At 42.7% G+C, this 19837-nt stretch overlaps 1 protein-coding gene across 1 annotated transcript in view; it reads left to right on the top strand.

Annotated features, from left to right (window-relative positions):
• The first annotated feature begins 1442 nt into the window (after positions 1-1442).
• Positions 1443-19837, top strand: part of me1 (malic enzyme 1, NADP(+)-dependent, cytosolic) — a 126632-nt gene continuing 108237 nt past the window's right edge. Inside the window, exon 1 of the mRNA XM_035750564.2 lies at positions 1443-1681. Within this exon, the coding sequence (XP_035606457.2) occupies positions 1553-1681 (129 nt within the window). The 5' untranslated portion in view covers positions 1443-1552. The remainder of the gene's footprint in view (positions 1682-19837) is intronic.

Raw genomic sequence — 19837 nt, 5'->3', positions numbered from 1 at the left:
TTAAACCAGATGATAAAGCTATGAAATTATTTAGGAACATGTAAATGGCGCGTGAGTGATTCAGTGTGAAAAGAGGAAGTGACTACTTCCCTAATCCTGCAACACTAGTCTCCTACTAACAAACCATTATTCTGGTTTAGGGTGTGGGTTTCCGAGACTACTGCAAAACCACAGTTAGTTAACGGGTAATGGACATTGACACCATATGTAGCCTATGTGCCATACTGCCTAATCCTATATACAGTGGGGAGAACAAGTATTTGATACACTGCCGATTTTGCAGGTTTTCCTACTTACAAAGGATGTAGAGGTCTGTAATTTTTAGCATAGGTACACTTCAACTGTGTGAGACGGAATCTAAAACAAAAATCCAGAAAATCACATTGTATGATTTTTAAGTAATGCATTTGCTTTTTATTGCATGACAAGTATTTGATACATCAGAAAAGCATAACTTAATATTTGGTACAGAAACCTTTGTTTGCAATTACAATCATATGTTTCCTGTAGTTCTTGCACACACTGCAGCAGGGATTTTGCCCCACTCCTCCATACGCACTTTCAGCTCCCTCCAAAGATTTTCTATTGGGTTCAGGTCTGGAAACTGGCTAGGCCACTCCAGGACCTTGAGATGCTTCTTGCGGAGCCACTCCTTAGTTGCCCTGGCTGTGTGTTTTGGGTCGTTGTCATGCTGTAAAACCCAGCCACAGTTTTTGCAACTGCGCTTGATGAAACATTCAAAGTTATTTACATTTTCCACACTGACTGACCTTCATGTCTTAAAGTGATGATGGACTCTCGTTTCTCTTTGCTTATTTGAACTGTTCTTGCCATAATGTGCACTTGGTATTTTACCAAATAGGGCTATACAACCCCTATCTTGTCACAAAACAACTGATTGACTCAAACGCATTAAGAAGGAAAGAAATTCCACAAATTAACATTTAAAAAGGCACACTTGATAATTGAAATGCATTCCAGGTGACTACCTCATGAAGCTGGTTGAGAGAATGACAATAGTGTGCAAAGCTGTCATCAAAGCAAAGGGTAGCTACTTTGACACAGCCTTGCCTTCACTCCTTATCAACAACACGTGTGTGTGTGTGTACTCAAGGTTGGCCATAAACCTATATGGCTATTGAAGATTTCATGGCCCATCATTTTTAAAAGTGCTCCTACTGTAAGGGATAAAAGCCAATATTCACTCAAATTAAATGATTAATAACAGCCCTTAGCTCTTTTCAGGATGGAATATAAAATGTATTATTCTTCATAAAAATATTACCACACGCATTTGACATTTATTAAATGCAATTAAATAGTTGTATTATCTTATCCAAGCAATAAAATAGTAGTGTTGTTAATTCATGTAGCCTAACTTCATTCCTCACTGTAGGTATACCGATCCGTTGCGCTCATGCTCATCGCTCTGTGTTGTCACTGGGAGAGCTGTCAATGTGCCCAAGAGAGCATTCACCGGCGCATCCACTTGTTGACTTGGGTTCACAACAGAGTTCAGGGTTACTGTACGCTATTTAAAGAGGGAGGCAACATGGCACACGGTTTAGTCAAACGGGAATCGGTCGAGAGTGAGATGCATAAATCCGAAGACCAAAGTAAAATGTTTGTTTACACGAAGAAGAGGGGGTATGACGTTACACGTAACCCCTACCTGAACAAGGTAACCAAAACAAGTGCTTTTTGTGTTGACGTTTCTTTTCTAAACGAAGTGTTAGCTTTAGTCTACATGGTTAGGAGTATCAGCTTCAGATCAGGCTATATTTAGATTTAAAGGAGCCCAGTGCCCTACGGAGCGGGTTACATGAAACTGTACCACTCTCGCCTTTGCTGTTTTTTCCTTCCCAGTAGCACTTAGTTACAAGACATGACGCGAAAGCCCATCCTCCCCGCGTAATACCTATTACACAAATGCAGCTTTTCAAATATTACATGACGGCCCACTGTCAGCCTTCTGTGGATGATTGAGACTTGTGCGTTTAACATTAACGCGCGAACAATATATTATTTTCATTTGGTAAGTGGAATAACTAAAAGTCGGTCCGCTGCTAACCTTCGCAATTACACGAGTGGAACGAAGCATGGGTCCCCTCTCGACTTGCTTGTCAGACTTCGAAAACTCTTCCAGTTTTTTTGTTGTTGTCACAGGCTGCCACTTTAGGAACGTGTTTTCAAAATAGCACAGAGGCTGGCAAAACGGTTGAACGAAATTAGCTAAAAGCTGTCAGAGGGTAGCTTTGCGAGGCAACAAAGCATAGTCATTGTGTCAGTCTGAGTTTGGTAACGGAGGGAGCTTTCGAGCGTTTTCTTTTGTCGGACGAGCCCTGCCTCCCCGACAGATTTACGGTTACAGGCTAGTGAGGCTACATGTTGTTGGTCAACCTGGGGGAGAGTGACAGCCTACTATCCTTGTCCATGTCCATGTCCATGGTCCTGATCATGTCATCACGATTACAATTCGTATTATACAGTATATTACACGTTTGCAGAACTTACTATATGTTTACAATTCTAGCTAGCTGGCTAATGTTAGCTACGTTAGGGGTTAGGGTTAAGTTTAGGAGTTAGGTTAAAGGGGAAGGGTTAGGTAAAAGGGTTCAGGTTAAGGGAAGGGCTAGCTAACATGCTAAGTAGTTGCCAAGTAGCTAAAAAGTGGTAAGTCGTTGAACAGTTGCTAATTAGCTAAAATGCTAAAGGTTGGCCGTGATGGAATTCGAACTCGCAACCTTTTGGTTGCTAGACGTTGGCGTTACAGGGCAGACCAACCACCCAACTTTCGTGTTTGCCTTAGTTAACCATCTGTCTTATGTAACCATACCAAACATAACATACAGTATCATACTAAATCGAGTGTCCCGAATATACATTTACTATGTTACTTCTAGTCTGAGACCAGGCTGATTTGGGCTGGTGTCATACAGTATGTTTCTTTTGACGCTGTAAAAGAGAAGAAGGAAGGAAGGAAGGACTTGGAGGTCACTTGTAAGCTTTAGTTGAGTACTTGCCATTCAACTGCTAATTAGGATACTTAGCTTAAATACAAGCTAACACAATACATGTAGATATTAGTGTTATTTAATTTCAATAGATGACATTTTAGAAATTAAGAGAATTGAATGACCCTGCTCTATTCCCCACCCTTGGTCTCGAATGTCCTCTCTGATTGCCTTGAAGCACGGCATGACGCCATTCAGCAGCGGAAGTCATTGGGTGAAAGCTCTCCCTTATCTGATAAAGAGTGGCATTTACTACTGTTGAAATGGCTGTCAGGGTCCTTGTACCTAACTAGCTGCTGATAAGTCGGTCAGTGCCGTTCAAACATCCTGTTTCCTGGAGGGGGGCCCAAGGCCCCACTGCTTACACTGAGCCCAGTTTGTCAGGAAGGTTAATGAGTCCACTCCTCTAAGACCAGCTCTCACACAAGGAGTGCATGCACAGGTGTTTGTGAGCGGGCATGTGTGTGTGTAATATGATGGAAAATCAGGTCACATTTTTCATGTGTCCTACCACATTATGGCTTTGAGTGATGTCTTTTTTTTACACTGTGAATGTGGCTGGCTGCAGTTGGAGTATGGTTAGGCTTTGCCTTGTGCTGTACAATTCCATACCTCAGTTTGTTAATCCAATAAGAAGTAGGCTGCCCTTGACAAAACCCATGTCATTTTGGTCACTGGGAGCACTGAATCTGCCTCTAATCCCCAGTCATTGATAGACTAAAAGCTTTAGCCAGATTCTTGCTTCTGCTGTTTTGACTCAAGTTGGTCATGTCAGCTCTGAACCCTGTCTAAATTGTTTGTTTACATCTTAGTAGACGCTCTTATCCAGAGAGACATACAGGAGCAACTAGAGTTAAGTGCCTTGCTCAAGGGCACATCGACACATTGATCTTGTCGGCTCGGGGATTCAAGCCAGTGACCTTTCAGTTATGCTCTTACCAGCTAGGCTACCTGCTGCACTTCCCAGTTTGCACCTCAGTGGTGTGAATGGACCGTCTGTACAAGAGAGCTGTAGAGGTCTCAGATTGGACAACTAGGCTGTTAGTGTATGGTGAAACATGATTGGTCTACTGATTTGTGTTTAGTGTACCTCAAATGGTCTTTCATTTGTGATTGGGCCTCTTTGGTAAGAAAATTGGCCCTGCAAGCTTGAATTTGAATTTGAAATTGGACAGGGAATTTGACAAGTTGATTGGTCAGACAAACACAGTGAATTTGATTCTGGAATGGCATTGAATGTTGAAATTCCAGAAGGAATGGCTGAGATTTTTTAAATTTTTTTTTTTATTTATTTCACCTTTATTTAACCAGGTAGGCTAGTTGAGAACAAGTTCTCATTTGCAACTGCGACCTGGCCAAGATAAAGCATAGCAGTGTGAACAGACAACACAGAGTTACACATGGAGTAAACAATTAGCAAGTCAATAACACAGTAGAAAAAAATGGGCAGTCTATATACAATGTGTGCAAAAGGCATGAGGAGGTAGGCGAATAATACAATTTTGCAGATTAACACTGGAGTGATAAATGATCAGATGGGCATGTACAGGTAGAGATATTGGTGTGCAAAAGAGCAGAAAAGTAAATAAATAAAAACAGTATTATCGGAATGAGGTAGGTGAAAAAGGGTGAGCTATTTGCCTATAGACTATGTACAGCTGCAGCGATCGGTTAGCTGCTCGGATAGCTGATGTTTGAAGTTGGTGAGGGAGATAAAAGTCTCCAACTTCAGCGGTCGTTCCAGTCACAGGCAGCAGAGTACTGGAACGAAAGGCGGCCAAATGAGGTGTTGGCTTTAGGGATGATCAGTGAGATACACCTGCTGGAGCGCGTGCTACGGATGGGTGTTGCCATCGTGACCAGTGAACTGAGATAAGGCGGAGCTTTACCTAGCATGGACTTGTAAATGACCTGGAGCCAGTGGGTCTGGCGACGAATATGTAGTGAGGGCCAGCCGACTAGAGCATACAAGTCGCAGTGGTGGGTGGTATAAGGTGCTTTAGTGACAAAACGGATGGCACTGTGATAGACTGCATCCAGTTTGCTGAGTAGAGTGTTGGAAGCCATTTTGTAGATGACATCGCCGAAGTCGAGGATCGGTAGGATAGTCAGTTTTACTAGGGTAAGCTTGGCAGCGTGAGTGAAGGATTTTTATTTGAGTTGCACAACTTCTCAAGCATGCTTCACTAGGTGCAAACCACAGAGACACTTGTCAGCACAACAATATTTTATTTGGATGGTCATATTGGATTTGGTCACATGGCTATGAGCTATCTGAGACCCTGGCTGGTCTACCCATTATATTTCTATGCTCATGTCTCTCTGTGTCAGAGTATGAAGAGTGAATGTTACGAGACCCACAGTCCTTCATGTTTTATGGTGAGGCTTTTCATGTTACTTACATGTCTTCCATCGTAATGAGCTAGCTAGAGCATGTGTTATTGCTTTGTTTTGGAGAAGACTGGGGGTTTAATGAGAAATTAAGAAACACTTCTTTCAAAATGCTTTCATTTGGGAGTCATTGGAGACTGAGTGCAGCAACCTATTTATTTAACTCTCCTTTTGTAGTAAACGTGCTTCGTTTAGAAAACGTTAAGTTAAGTCTAATTCACCAAAAGACTTGTCAAGACCAAAGTACAGGCTTAATAGTCAGCGTGAGTAAATAATTGGCAGGTCTATTTGCATCGGTCAAAGAAGGCTACAATGGGTTTCTCTCTTTGTTATTTGATAATAACCAAGATTTTAAAGAGAGGCTATATGAATAGGTTTAGGCTACTTGCTTTTACAGTTTCTCAATTGTTTACTCACATTTGCTGAATCTTTGGGCCATTTTCCCAAAACTCTAAACACAAAACTCTACATATCTCTAGCAAAAGCAAACACTGCATTCAAAACTGTTCTCTTTCCAAAATATTTGTTGATGCATCAAAATGACACACACGTCATAAGAATAGATCTGTCTACCAACCAACAACACAATGATGTGCTCAACACAAAACACTTCTATGAATTTCCCATCAGTAGATTTATGGCTTTTCATTGTTACATTGGAGCCAGTTGTAAAATATTGTTACAGTAATGTATACCTACTCAAATATACATAAACACACACAAATGCAATACAGTAACAAAAACATTGTAATTTATTTCCAAAATGCAGTAATTTTGAACACTTTCCATACACAACAGGAGAAAACATACAGTAAGAAAGGGTTTTTTGTACAATTTTTTTTTTTTTTTTTTTAAGTGGCTCATTCTTTCCGAACTCTAAACAGAAAAAGACAAAAACACATGCAAAATGTAAGAAAAAAGACTTCAGGCTGCATCCTGCCTCTTATTTTGGTCTGACCACAGTACCTCATCTACATCACAAGCGATATTCTCCCTGGCGGGGAAAGAATCATCTAGAGTGACGGATCCAGCCGCCGAAAGCCCCCACATCAACTTCACCACATGCATCCTCCATTGCCTGGAGAAGAGGCATGCGTGCGAGGGGAAACTAAAAAAACAAAAGTCCTAAACTTGTGGTTTAGGAATGGGGAATATGGTGGGAGGTATAGAACAATAAATTGTGGGTGGTCGATGAACCAGTTGCGGACCAGAGCAGCCCGGTGGAAACTCGCGCTGTCCCCGATGACAACATACCTGGGCTGCTCTGGTCCACCCCTCTGCTCGGCTGGAATAAGGATGCCATGTAGTGTGTCCAGGAATGTGATGAGAAGGGCGGCGTTGTAGGGACCAAGGTTGACATGGGGATGGAGGACTCCTTGCTGGCTAACGGCTGTGTACATGGTGATATTCCCTCCATGCTGTCCAGGGACATTCACAATGGCACAGTGGCCAATAACGTTCCTTCCCAGTCACCTTCTTTTGGCTAGGTTGAAGCCAGCCTCATCAATGTAAATATAAATGTGCTGAATTGCAGCGGCATCCAGCTCCAAGACTCTCTGAAATAGACATTGGCGATCACATAGACCTAGAGCAGTCAATATGGTGAGGCACAATACACTGGATTACAGTACTGTAATGTGTCTATACAGTGCTGATATGATAGTAAATTCACAGTCTAGTATTTACTTGCACATATTCATAACGCTGTTCTTTAACTCTGAGTTTCGCTCAAATGGCACCCTGTAGACCTGTTTCATCCGGCTTCGGTTGCGCTGTAATACAAGGTCCAATATAGACAAGCCCACCCGGTGAATGTTATTGAATATTGTGGTTCTGAATTTCTCAAGTGTAATGGTATTGTTTGCCACCACCATGTTCACAATAGCGGTCTCCTGTTTTGGTGTGAACAGCAGGTATCTTTCACCATGGCCTGGCCATGTCAGTTCTGTAGAAGATCCACAAATAAGATACGATTGGTTACAGTAAGCTAAAATAATCCATTTTCTTTCAATATGAAATTACATTACTATAACGTTGGCCAACAATCACTGAGTAGCATAGGCCTACTCATATGTCAGACTGCAGTATACTATAGTATACATACACAAAGAGCATAGTGTAGATGGTAGGTAACTTATCGGTTCTCATTGCTGAATGTACGGATGATGTATGCAACCGTGTAGCGGCTCAGGTTGGGCTGCACTCTCTGCCCAGCCTCCCTCATACTCAATCCATGGTTGAGCACATGGTCAACCAATGTGGACCTGATCTCATCTGAGACAACTGTCCTTCCTCGTCCTCCTCTTTCTCCTCTTCCTCTCACTCCTCTTCCCTCTCACCCCTTCACGTCAAGCTCTTGCTTCACCATTGACTTCCATTTCCCTCCAGAACAGGAGAGCTCATCTGTGGCCTTTTATAGTGCTTAAAGCTCTGATTTTTAAGTGAACAATTCAGCAACTAGTGCTTACACTAGGAGTGGGTGTTGCCAATTGGTGTCTAGAACTTGGCATTGTGGTTGGCGTTGCTTTCCAATGGGACTAAAGAGATTTTAATTTTGAATGTTGTGCCTAATGTAGGGAACAGTGTTTCACAAAAAGTGTGATATAGGTTTGAAAACCGAGTGTAAAGCAGGAATTGTTCTTGCAATTTTGCAGACTTGGTGTAGGGATTTGGTACATGAGTTTCAGGTTTCGGTGATTTTGCGTTTCAAGATCCAATTTTAGTGTGTAAACAATTGGGGAAAACTGTAAAGAACGTTTCTTTTTATATAAGTAGGGCTAAACCACAATTACTTTTGACCGCCAGCAGGCAATGAAGCATAAGCACTGAGTGCAAAGACACTGAGATTGCTTTCTTGAATGCACCAGCTTAGGTTTGGTGTGAGCTACCTGATACCCTCATAAGTCCGGTCGAAACAGACGTAGGCATACACACTTAAACACACAAGCGCACAGGTAAGAATAACGTTTTTCTCCTCTGAGGAGAAAAAGGCTTTTTATGCAGCGGAGTGAACCATTCACTGTCGACCTTGTCCATGAACCAGCAGAAGGAAATTAGAGGAGAAGGTAAGAAATGACTGCTAAATTATGTTCTGCTTCTCAACAACAGGCAGCCTTCTGTAGGCCCAGCAGTGGGACATTGTTGCCCTCTCCTGGGTTCAGCACACCCTGGGGATATGTGTTTGCCTCCCTCACCTGATCCACTTCAGCTTCAGACAGGAGCCAGTGAGCGGGACAACACACTAATTAATGCTGAGGGACAGAGGTTGCTAAAAGTGGCGTGTCCTCACATTTGCAAGAGTCAATTTCGTTTTCATCCCCCTCCACTCACTCTTCCTTCACCTCGTACCCCTCCTTTCTCGCTCCACACTCACTCCGCCTCTCTGAAAAGATGGAACAGGATATTATAGGTGTGTTTTCTATGTGCACACCACGCAATAAAGAAACAAAGTGGGGAGAGAGGCAGAGAAAGGGGGTCTCTGTGGGGAGGAAGAGAGAGCTGGCCGGACTCCACAGACGTCCTCTGTCTCTCTGGGTTGATCAGGTATTAATGAGCAGCCTGTGTGAATCTCAGGCTCCCAGGCCACACTGCAGCCCTCAGACGCTTGCTGGGCAGGCCGGCATGTCACGAAACGCTGGCATGAAAAACAAGAAGAAGTGAAATACGCTCTCTGAGCATCCTATCAGGGATGGTGTTTTACTTCAAACACTGGAGCGCAGGTGATCCAATAGATGTCCATTCAGTGTGTCTTTGTGTGCTAGCTAAGCTAACCCTGTGCTGAGTGTGGTCATGGTATGGATGGACACTTGGCCCTTAGCATTCATTAGCGTCAATGAAGACCTTGACCTGGGACAGTCCTCTGACATCTCTGGATGTTAACGAATAGGGCTCTCCTCAGAAGACCCCTATCATGCACAGAAGATGTTCTGCTGTTCATCATGGATTGGTATTCAGTTTCACACTAGTTTCACTTGTGTGGAATGGTTCAGAGTTCAGTCTGGCATCAACTTTCAACTCTCCAGAAAATGGAGATCCCTTAATTAAGAAGTAATATGCAGTTTATTGAGGTTTAAATAGCTGGTGTTACGTAACATTTCAGCCCAAAATACAAATTGTGTTGAAGATCCAGACCACAAATTGGATGCCCCATTTGTAACCACAGGCTCCACATGACATCGCAGATGGCCCATCAGACAACAGACGTCCATTAATCTGTGTTTTTGGCTTAGTGAAAACTCTGTGGAACAACACTGTATTTGATTGGACGACGAGGATGTGCTGGAATGCTAACTGGCTGACCCTGGCAATGGAGCTGGGTTATCATAACCCTCTGTCTCTAACAAATGGAAGTCATTATTAGCCTGAATGATTCTGAACCGAACTGTTCTTTGGTTGCTACACCCATTGGCTTAATCTCCCTATAGTTAGCTTCTTCACAAGCCTCGCATCTTCCTACCGAGTTTAGAATAAATACATTTAGAAACAAACATACAGATTGCATCAAATAGCTTTCAAATCTGTAATGAAAACATTTCTAAAGCTGTAACTTTGGATTTTGGAGCACTCTTTATGGATTGCTTGTTGGAAGACCAGCCAGTGATTGAGAGAGACTGGTTTTGTGTGAATCCACATTTTTTAAAAATGTATTTTATTTAACTAGGCAAGTAAGTTAAAGAACAAATTCTTGTTTACAATGACGGCCTAATCCGGCCAAAACCCGAACCTAACGACAATTGGCCAGTTGTGCGCCGCCCTATTGGATGTGCTCCAGTCTGGGCTGTAGTACTTGGACCAAGGTATAACATAATGCTGTCCTAATTGGAAAAAGGCACCACTGGATGCTTGTGGGAGTATGGGGCCTAGCCCTGACTTGTTCACCTACAGAATGAGCGTGTCTCTCCAAGTATTTTGTAATGTTTGGGAAACTTTTGACCGACGGTCACAACTCTATGTGGGGGCCTTGTGTAGCCATGGCTGATTGTGTATAATGTGTACACTGTCCTCTAAAGACATAGGCCATTATATTATGAGTAGTACAGAAATGTGTTTTTTTTAGGGCCAACGTGAGATGCAGGCGGGTGTTAGCTGGCAATACGCTTTCATGACACTGTTAAACTGATGATTGGCTATGGGACAAAGAGTGCTCTGTTCTTGCTCTATCACAGGTCAGATGGTCCTGTCAATCTCCCGCTCTAAACTGCCCCTAGAACTCCCAGAACTGTGTGTGTGATGTCACAGGTATCTCAGGTGTGGCCAGGTGTCTCCAGGTGTGGCGGTGCGACCGCACGCATCGCCGGCCGCCAGACATTCCACTGATGGACTGGAGTGGAGCGGCCAGACGGGGAAAGTACAACCCTGTTCCCCTCCAATAACTCAACCTTGGTGGCACCTGCCAAGCAGCCTCATTTTACCCTGTCTCACACACACACACACACACACATACACACTCACACACACAAGATCTCCATCTGCCTGTTCATTCTGGCTTTTTTTTTCTTCTCTGGGACAGACCCGTCTAAATCCCCTAACCTGCTGGTTCGTTGAGGCTATGTGTTTTCTCTAAGACATTTCTTTCCAGGTCTGGACAATGGACCAGCCATTAGACTGGTCCCAGACACATAGAGGGAGACAGTGATGGACTTATCACCTGACTATAAAGCATGGCTCAGACCTCCCATCCCCACCCATCCGTTGCTCTTGTTTCCTCAATACAGCTTTTGTTTGTTGTTTGAAAGGGAACATATTGGAAAGTCCTGATATCAATATGGGTCTAGAGCTGGAGAACCAAGGGAATAACCAAAAGGCCAATCCAAGTGAGGCTAGTCAGTGGACTTGGAATTTGGAATGACCGATTGCCGATGGCCTATTGTATCATAAAGGCTGTTGTATGAGGATATTGTCTGATAAACAGGTTGGGGGTCTGGTTTTGGCACAACTCCCAAAGGACTTTGAATATGCCCAAACGTCAATGACTGAAAGTCAAACCTGGTCAATGGGCCTCCATATTCACTTTCTAGGATACAGTGGAGAAACACAGTCGAGCCTGCACAGGCAGCAGCACAAGCTCGCCACCAAGCACATCACTGGGAACTGGAATGCTGTCACAGGGAAAGTGATTGTTTGCTAGTTTGACCACCAGAGGACATCTTTGAGAAGTATTTGATAGCCTTCAATAGTGGCTTGTACTAGAGAATTGAAAACTTTTTTTTGTAAGAACGTAGTATATGTGAATGATTTTAAGAAATTTTGCTTAATTCATTTTTATTAATATTATGGTGTTTCTATTCCAAGAAAAACAAAAAACCCTCTGGGTTTCCGTTTAGGATGGAACAGAAAATATGGCGCTGTACAACGGGACAGTCGGGAGAAGGCTACAGTACTGGGCTGTTAAGGGAAAGAATCCCTGTGTTGTGCGGGCATGCAGGAGACCGGGGTTCAATTCCCCGACGGGGAGGAAGGAGTAGGCTGTCCTTGTAAATAAGAATTTGTTCTTAACTGACTTACCTAGTTAAATAAAGGTTACATTAAGAGCATAACATTTCTACACCCTAATTGTATAATTGTAGTCCAACCAATACCCAAATGGAGATTCAGTGAAAATAAAAATGTAATTGATTTATCAAGAGCAGCATGGCTGTCGTTAAAACATGGCCAAAGCACTTCAATTCTGATGATTGTACAACTGGAAATAAATCAGAACCTGATTTATTCAGTGTTGTGTTGTTATTTTGAGATAGCAGGTCAACAAGGATTTACTTTAGCCACATTTACTTATTACTGAGAACAGAACGGAAGCTAAATTGTTTGGGGATTTTCCAGGGAATTTAGAGTGAGAAGAGCAATTCAGTAGCTAACGGACTTAGACAGGTACGTTTCTTCCTCATATCTAGTCTACCTTAAAACATTTCTGTAGCCTACTTTATACTTAAAGGCTATACAGAAATGTTACATCTGGGGGAGCTCCTGAGCCAGAAGGTGTATACTAAAATGGACAGAAATGACCATCTCTATTGCTCAGAAATTAGCTCGTGACCCTTGATGTACAGCTTCTTTAATATGGATTTAGCTGCATTCTGGGTGTAGGCTCGGTTCAGCTGTCACAAGGGAACACCATGTTGAATGTGACAGAAGCCTTGTGACAGCTCTGCTTGTTTGCATAAATACTTGTGCTTAGCGCTGTCCATCAGTCGTGCCATATCAACCCAGACTGTTTTCTGAACTAGACTAATGTGTGCTTGAGGTACTGGCCTGAACTATGTGAATGTTTAGCCCAAGGCTTCAGAGTTGCCGATTTGATTATAGACTTGGACTCTTGCCCGGCAAGACTGTAGCCCCCGAAGGACCCCCATACACAGAGCATGAAAAGTCCCACGAGAAGACCGTGGCGGAAGGCTGCATTTGAAAAGTCTTACATCCCACACCCCAGCCGTCCCCTCTTTAGTCAACACCATCTCTGTTTTCAAAGCTGTTTAACCAGCAAGTGTCCATACAGTCACAAGTTGACACCTCACTGATTTTCAGAGCCCTGCGGCTCACATATTTGCTCCGAAGGATGACTTGGAGAAGCTCCTCTCAGTCAAAAGAGAATGGGAGCCCAGATGGGTGGAGTTTTCAGGATGAGGATGACTTAATGGAAGCGGAGATAATCTAAATCTAGGCTTTAATGTTGTGCTGACTAATGGTGGTTTTGGAACAGCGCTGGGCTGTGGTATGCCATATGGACGTGTCTGTGATGGTTGTATACTCTGCATGTTGTTCTTGTCCTGTGGGACACTGTGTGGGGCTGATTGCCGGTCATGGTCACGCTGTCATCCGGTCTCAAGAACGTCTCAGTTATCCAAGGGGACGCCACGTCCAAGCAGGCTTAAACACGATGGCAGTAAGCAACTGACAAAGAAGCCAATTTAGAAATGAAATGTACCTGTCAGACTGTCAACAGATGTTCTGGATAATGTTAAGCTCTTCAGCATGGTGCTGTTGAAGATTGACAGCTTAATGATCGAAACTAAACTAAGGCTGGCCTTTACTCCTGAGAGCAAAATTGTGTGTTAAGTCAAAATTTGCCCGTTTAATTTAGAGAAGTCAGTTGTGACGTATGTTGGGAAAGTTTCATAAATAGCCTTTCCAGAAGACATTGTGAGTCTATCTACTGGCCCTGAACATGTCTGCCCCCCCCCATGGTGTCCTTGTCTCTCTACTTCCAATATCACATCTCCCATAGACTACTATCCTGTTTCACACCACCACCGACTTTCCTCTGCATTTCTCAGTTAAAGTAGGAATGCCTCCATGTTCTCTCTCCACTTACCCTACTTGTTCCTGCTGAGTTATTATTACTAGCTGCAAATGTTTAGGTCCTGATGACAACCGCTCTCTAAACAAAGTTGGCATATTAATGTGTTTTCTGCCTGTGATTCCAACTAATGACCCAATTTGTCTTGGTAAGCGAGTGTTTACAAATGTTGTATCAGTCGTAAGGCCAGGAATCAGTGGAAGGAAGGTTGCAGTTGAAGTTCTCAAAGTGTATATCTATTTACAAGTCTTGGTGATCCAACAGTGAAGGCGTCATATATACAACGAGTAGATTTATAAAATATACATGGGCAACGGCCCTAAAGAAATAGCCTCTGTATTAGGCTCAACCTGTCCTATCGGAACAGACACAAGTAGTGGGCAAGACTACACAGCCTACCGTATCATTAGTGTCTAGTTTGAGAAACAGAAGCCTCACAAGTTGCGACCCCTGGGATGCTGGTCTTCTAGGCAGAGTTGCAAAGAAAAAGCCATATCCAATAAAAATCTAATATTAAGTCTTTCTCAAACTAGACACTCTAATGTACTTGTCCTCTTGCTCAGTTGTGCACCGGGGCCTCCCACTTCTCTTTCTATTCTGGTTAGAGCTAGTTTGCACTGTTCTGTGAAGGGAGTAGGACACAGCGTTGTACGAGATCTTCAGTTTCTTAGCAATTTCTCACATGGAATCGCCTCCATTTCTCAGAACAACAATAGACTGACAAGTTTCAGAAAAGTTCTTAGTTTCTGGCCATTTTGAGCCTGTAATCGAACCCACAAATGCTGATGCTCCAGATACTCAACTCGCCTAAAGAAGGTCAGTTTTATTTTATTATTATTTTAATGGACAAAAAATGTGTTTTTCAAAAACAAGGACTTTTCTAAGTGACCCCAAACTTTTTTCCGTACCTCTCCTTGCCCCTACCTGGGCTCAAACCAGGGACCCTCTGCACACATTGACAACAGCCACCCTCAAAAGCCGCAGCCCTTGCAGGGCAAGGGGAACAACTACTTCAGGTCTCAGAGCGAGTGACGTCACAGATTGAAACGCTATTGGCGCTCACCACCGCTAACTAGCTAGCCATTACTATATATATAGTAGGGAATTGATAAACATTTATGAATCAAATGGCAAACAATTTACACAATGAACGTGCACACTTTTGAAAGGCTTTGTTTAATTAATGAAAAAAGATTTGAAAGAGTTTCAATATTATTGCTGTTCAAATAATAAGTAGTTGTTCTGAAATTAAGGAGGGCTAGGCCTATACAGTAAGTGTGTGTGTGTGTGCACGCTTGCGTATTTCTTTTCTTTAGCAACATTGATATTGAGCCTTCTTAGCCAAACACAAATCACTGTACAAAAGCTTTGTCTAACTTGATTTATCTAACTAAGTCCCTTTCCCCTCTACTCACCCACAGTTTCATGTGTTGCACTGAATCTCCCCTGTATTAGCCTGTACGTTACGTCTGTGCTCTGACCCTCTTTGTCCTGTGGAGGAGAGTGAGAGCGAGAGACCCCTGCACACACTAATTGACAAACAAGGCAAAGTCTTCTCATGCTTTGTTGATTTCAAAAAAGCTTTCGACTCAATTTGGCTTGAGGGTCTGCTATAAAAATTGATGGAAAGTGGCATTGGGGGAAAAACATACATTATGAGATCCATTAACACAAACAACAAGTGTGCCGTTAGAATTGGCAAAAAACACACACATTTCTTTCCAAAGAGCCGGGGGGTGAGACAGGGATGCAGCTTAAGCGAGGCGAGGACACTACAACAGTCTGCAGCACCCGGCCTCACATTACTAGAATCTGAAGTCAAATGTCTACTGTTTGCTGATGATCTGGTGCTTCTGTTTCCAACCAAGGAGGGCCTACAACAGTACCTAGATCTTCTGCACAGTTTCTGTCAGCACTGGGCCATGACAGTAAATCTCAGTAAGACTAAGTAAAATAGTGTTCCGAAAAAGGTCCAGTTACAATGACCATGAGTACAAATTCCATCTAGACACCAAATGCCCTAGAGCACACAAAAAAACTATACATACTGTACCTTGGCCTAAACATCAGCGCCACCGGTAACTTCCACGAAGCTGTGAATGATCTGAGAGACAAGAAGGGCCTTCTATGCCATCAAAAGGAACATAACTCTGGCTAAAAATCCTTGAATCAGTTATAGAACACATTGCCCTTTATGGTTGTGAGGTCTGGGGTCCGCTCACCAACCAAGAATTCACAAAATGGGACAAACGCCAAATTGAGACTGCATGCAAAAATAGAATCTGTGTACGACGTAAAACACCAAATAATGCATGAAGAGCAGAATTAGGCCGATACCCGCTAATGATCAAAATCCAGAAAAAGAGCTGTTAAATTCTAGAGACGATCTAATGTTAAATACTGTTGAAGTAATATATCTACAGGTTCATCGGCCTCACCGAAAGCTCATTCTTGTGGGAAGCTGTATAAGACCACCAAGTGCTAACAGTCAGTATTTGGATAATATGTGTGAAATGCTTGATAATGTACAGTTGAAGTCGGACGTTTACATACACTTCGGTTGGAGTCATTAACTTGTTTTTCAAACACTCCACAAATTTCTTGTTAACAAACTATAGTTTTGGCAAGTCTGTTAAGACATCTACAAGTAATTTTTTGCAATAATTGCTTAAATTTCACTTATAATTCACTGTATCACAATTCCAGTGGGTTAGAAGTTTACGTACACTAAGTTGACTGTGCCTTTAAACAGCTTGGAAAATTCCAGAAAATTGTCATGGCTTTAGAAGCTTCTAATTAGGCAAATTGACATAATTTGAGTCAATTGGAGGTGTACCTGTGGATGTATTTGACGGCCTACCTTCAAACTCAGTGCCTCTTTGAGGAACATCATGGGAAAATCAAAAGAAATCAGCGAAGACCTCAGAAAAAACACTGTAGACAGCCACAAGTCAAATCAAATCAAATCAAATTTTATTTGTCACATACACATGGTTAGCAGATGTTAATGCGAGTGTAGCGAAATGCTTGTGCTTCTAGTTCCGACAATGCAGTGATAACCAACAAGTAATCTAACTAACAATTCCAAAACTACTGTCTTATACACAGTGTAAGGGGATAAGGAATATGTACATAAGGATATATGAATGAGTGATGGTACAGAGCAGCATACAGTAGATGGTATCGAGTACAGTATATACATATGAGATGAGTATGTAGACAAAGTAAACAAAGTGGCATAGTTAAGGTGGCTAGTGATACATGTATTACATAAGGATGCAGTCGATGATGTAGAGTACAGTGTATACGTATGCATATGAGATGAATAATGTAGAGTAAGTAACATTATATAAGGTAGCATTGTTTAAAGTGGCTAGTGATATATTTACATCATTTCCCATCAATTCCCATTATTAAAGTGGCTGGAGTTGGGTCAGTGTCAATGACAGTGTGTTGGCAGCAGCCACTCAATGTTAGTGGTGGCTGTTTAACAGTCTGATGGCCTTGAGATAGAAGCTGTTTTTCAGTCTCTCGGTCCCAGCTTTGATGCACCTGTACTGACCTCGCCTTCTGGATGATAGCGGGGTGAACAGGCAGTGGTTCGGGTGGTTGATGTCCTTGATGATCTTTATGGCCTTCCTGTAACATCGGGTGGTGTAGGTGTCCTGGTGGGCAGGAAGTTTGCCCCCGGTGATGCGTTGTGCAGACCTCACTACCCTCTGGAGAGCCTTACGGTTGAGGGCGGAGCAGTTACCGTACCAGGCGGTGATACAGCCCGCCAGGATGCTCTCGATTGTGCATCTGTAGAAGTTTGTGAGTGCTTTTGGTGACAAGCCGAATTTCTTCAGCCTCCTGAGGTTGAAGAGGCGCTGCTGCGCCTTCTTCACGACGCTGTCAGTGTGAGTGGACCAATTCAGTTTGTCTGTGATGTGTATGCCGAGGAACTTAAAACTTGCTACCCTCTCCACTACTGTTCCATCGATGTGGATAGGGGGGTGTTCCCTCTGCTGTTTCCTGAAGTCCACAATCATCTCCTTAGTTTTGTTGACGTTGAGTGTGAGGTTATTTTCCTGACACCACACTCCGAGGGCCCTCACCTCCTCCCTGTAGACCGTCTCGTCGTTGTTGGTAATCAAGCCTAATCACTGTTGTGTCGTCCGCAAACTTGATGATTGAGTTGGAGGCGTGCGTGGCCACGCAGTCGTGGGTGAACAGGGAGTACAGGAGAGGGCTCAGAACGCACCCTTGTGGGGCCCCCGTGTTGAGGATCAGCGGGGAGGAGATGTTGTTGCCTACCCTCACCACAAGTCCGGTTCATCCTTGGGAGCAATTTCCAAATGCCTGAACGTACCACGTCACGTTCATCTGTACAAACAATAGTATGCAAGTATAAACACCATGGGACCACGCAGCCGTCATACCACTCAGGAAGGAGACGCGTCCTGTCTCCTAAAGATGAACGTACTTGGTGTGAAAAGTGCAAATCAATCCCAGAACAACAGCAAAGGACCTTGTGAAGATGCTGGAGGAAACAGGTATAAAAGTATCTACATCCACAGTAAAACGAGTCCTATATCGACATTACCTGAAAGGCCACTCAGCAAGGAAGATGCCACTGCTCCAAAACCGCCATAAAGCCAGACTACGGTTTGCAACTGCACATGGAGAAATGTCCTCTGGTCTGATGAAACAAAAATAGAACTGTTTCGCCATAATGACCTTTGTTTTGATGAAAAAGGGGAGGCTTGCAAGCCAAAAAACACCATCCTGACCGGGAAGCACGGGGGTGGCTGCATCATGTTGTGAGGGTGCTTTGCTGCAGGAGGGACTGGTGCACTTCACAAAATATATGGCATCATGAGGGGAAATTATCTGGATAACTTGAAGCAACATCTCAAGACATCAGTTAAGTTAAAGCTTGGTTGCAAATGGGTCTTCCAAATGGACAATGACCCCAAGCATACTTCCAAAGTTGTGGCAAAATGGCTTAAGGACAACAAAGTCAAGGTATTGGAGTGGCCATCACAAAGCCCTGACCTCAATCCCACAGACAATTATGTGGGCAGAACTGAAAAGGCGTGTGCGAGCAAGGAGGCCTACAAACCTTACTCAGTTACACCAGCTCTGTCAGGAGGAATGGGCCAAAAAGCTTGTGGAAGGCTACCTGAAATGTTTGACCCAAGTTAAACAATTTAAAGGCAGTGCTACCAAATACTAATTGAGTGTATATAAAATTCTGACCCACTGGGAATGTGATGAAAGAAATAAAAGCTGAAATAAATCATTCTCTCTACTATTATTCTGACATTTCACATTCTTAAAATAAAGTGGTGATCCTAACTGACCTAAGACTGGGAATTTTTACAAGGATTAAATGTCAGGAGTTTTGAAAAACTGAGTTTAAATCTATTTTGCTAAGGTGTATGTAAACTTCCAACTTCAACTGTATGTGATATCAACAGAGAAGTATATTTTTGGAGTGATTTAATATTGACTGTCTTTCATCAAGCTGTTCACTAACAATATAATAGCCATATCTAGGAAAACCAAAGTTCCAAAGGCTGGGCCTAATATAGTGTATAAGTGGTCATACAATAAGTTGTGTGGTGATTCATATGTTGATGATGTAAAACATATTTGCTGGTCTGTGGTGTGTAATGAGGAGCAACCAGACGCTGCACTTGACACATTTATGAAATGGCTTATTCCAGATACTAATATGCACCCACTCATTAAGAAAATGACTGTAAAAACTGTTAAAACCCTTTGGATTGATGAGGAATTTTAAAAATGTTATGGTTTGAGAGGGATGAGGCAAAAGGTATGGCAAATAAGTGTGGCAGCCCAACTGATTGGCAAACATACTGCAAATTAAGAAATCATGTGACTAAATACAAATAAATAAATAAGCTTCAATTACATTTTTTGGGGAAAAGCCAACTAAGCTCCATCATTCATTGAATCGGATGGCTCATTCAACACAAAACCCACTGATATTGCCAACTACTTTAATGTCAACAAACGCTGACATTACACATCCAAGTATATCTGACCAATTGTGAAAGACAAGAATTGTACCTCTGAATTCTGAAAAGTCAGTGTGAAAGAGGTGAACATGTTTTTTTGCAAATCAGCAATG

Source organism: Oncorhynchus keta, chromosome 34, assembly GCF_023373465.1.
Source record: "Oncorhynchus keta strain PuntledgeMale-10-30-2019 chromosome 34, Oket_V2, whole genome shotgun sequence".
Classification (NCBI taxonomy): domain Eukaryota; kingdom Metazoa; phylum Chordata; class Actinopteri; order Salmoniformes; family Salmonidae; genus Oncorhynchus; species Oncorhynchus keta.
Note: the sequence above shows the minus strand (reverse complement) of the source record. Positions and strands in the feature narration are given on the sequence as shown.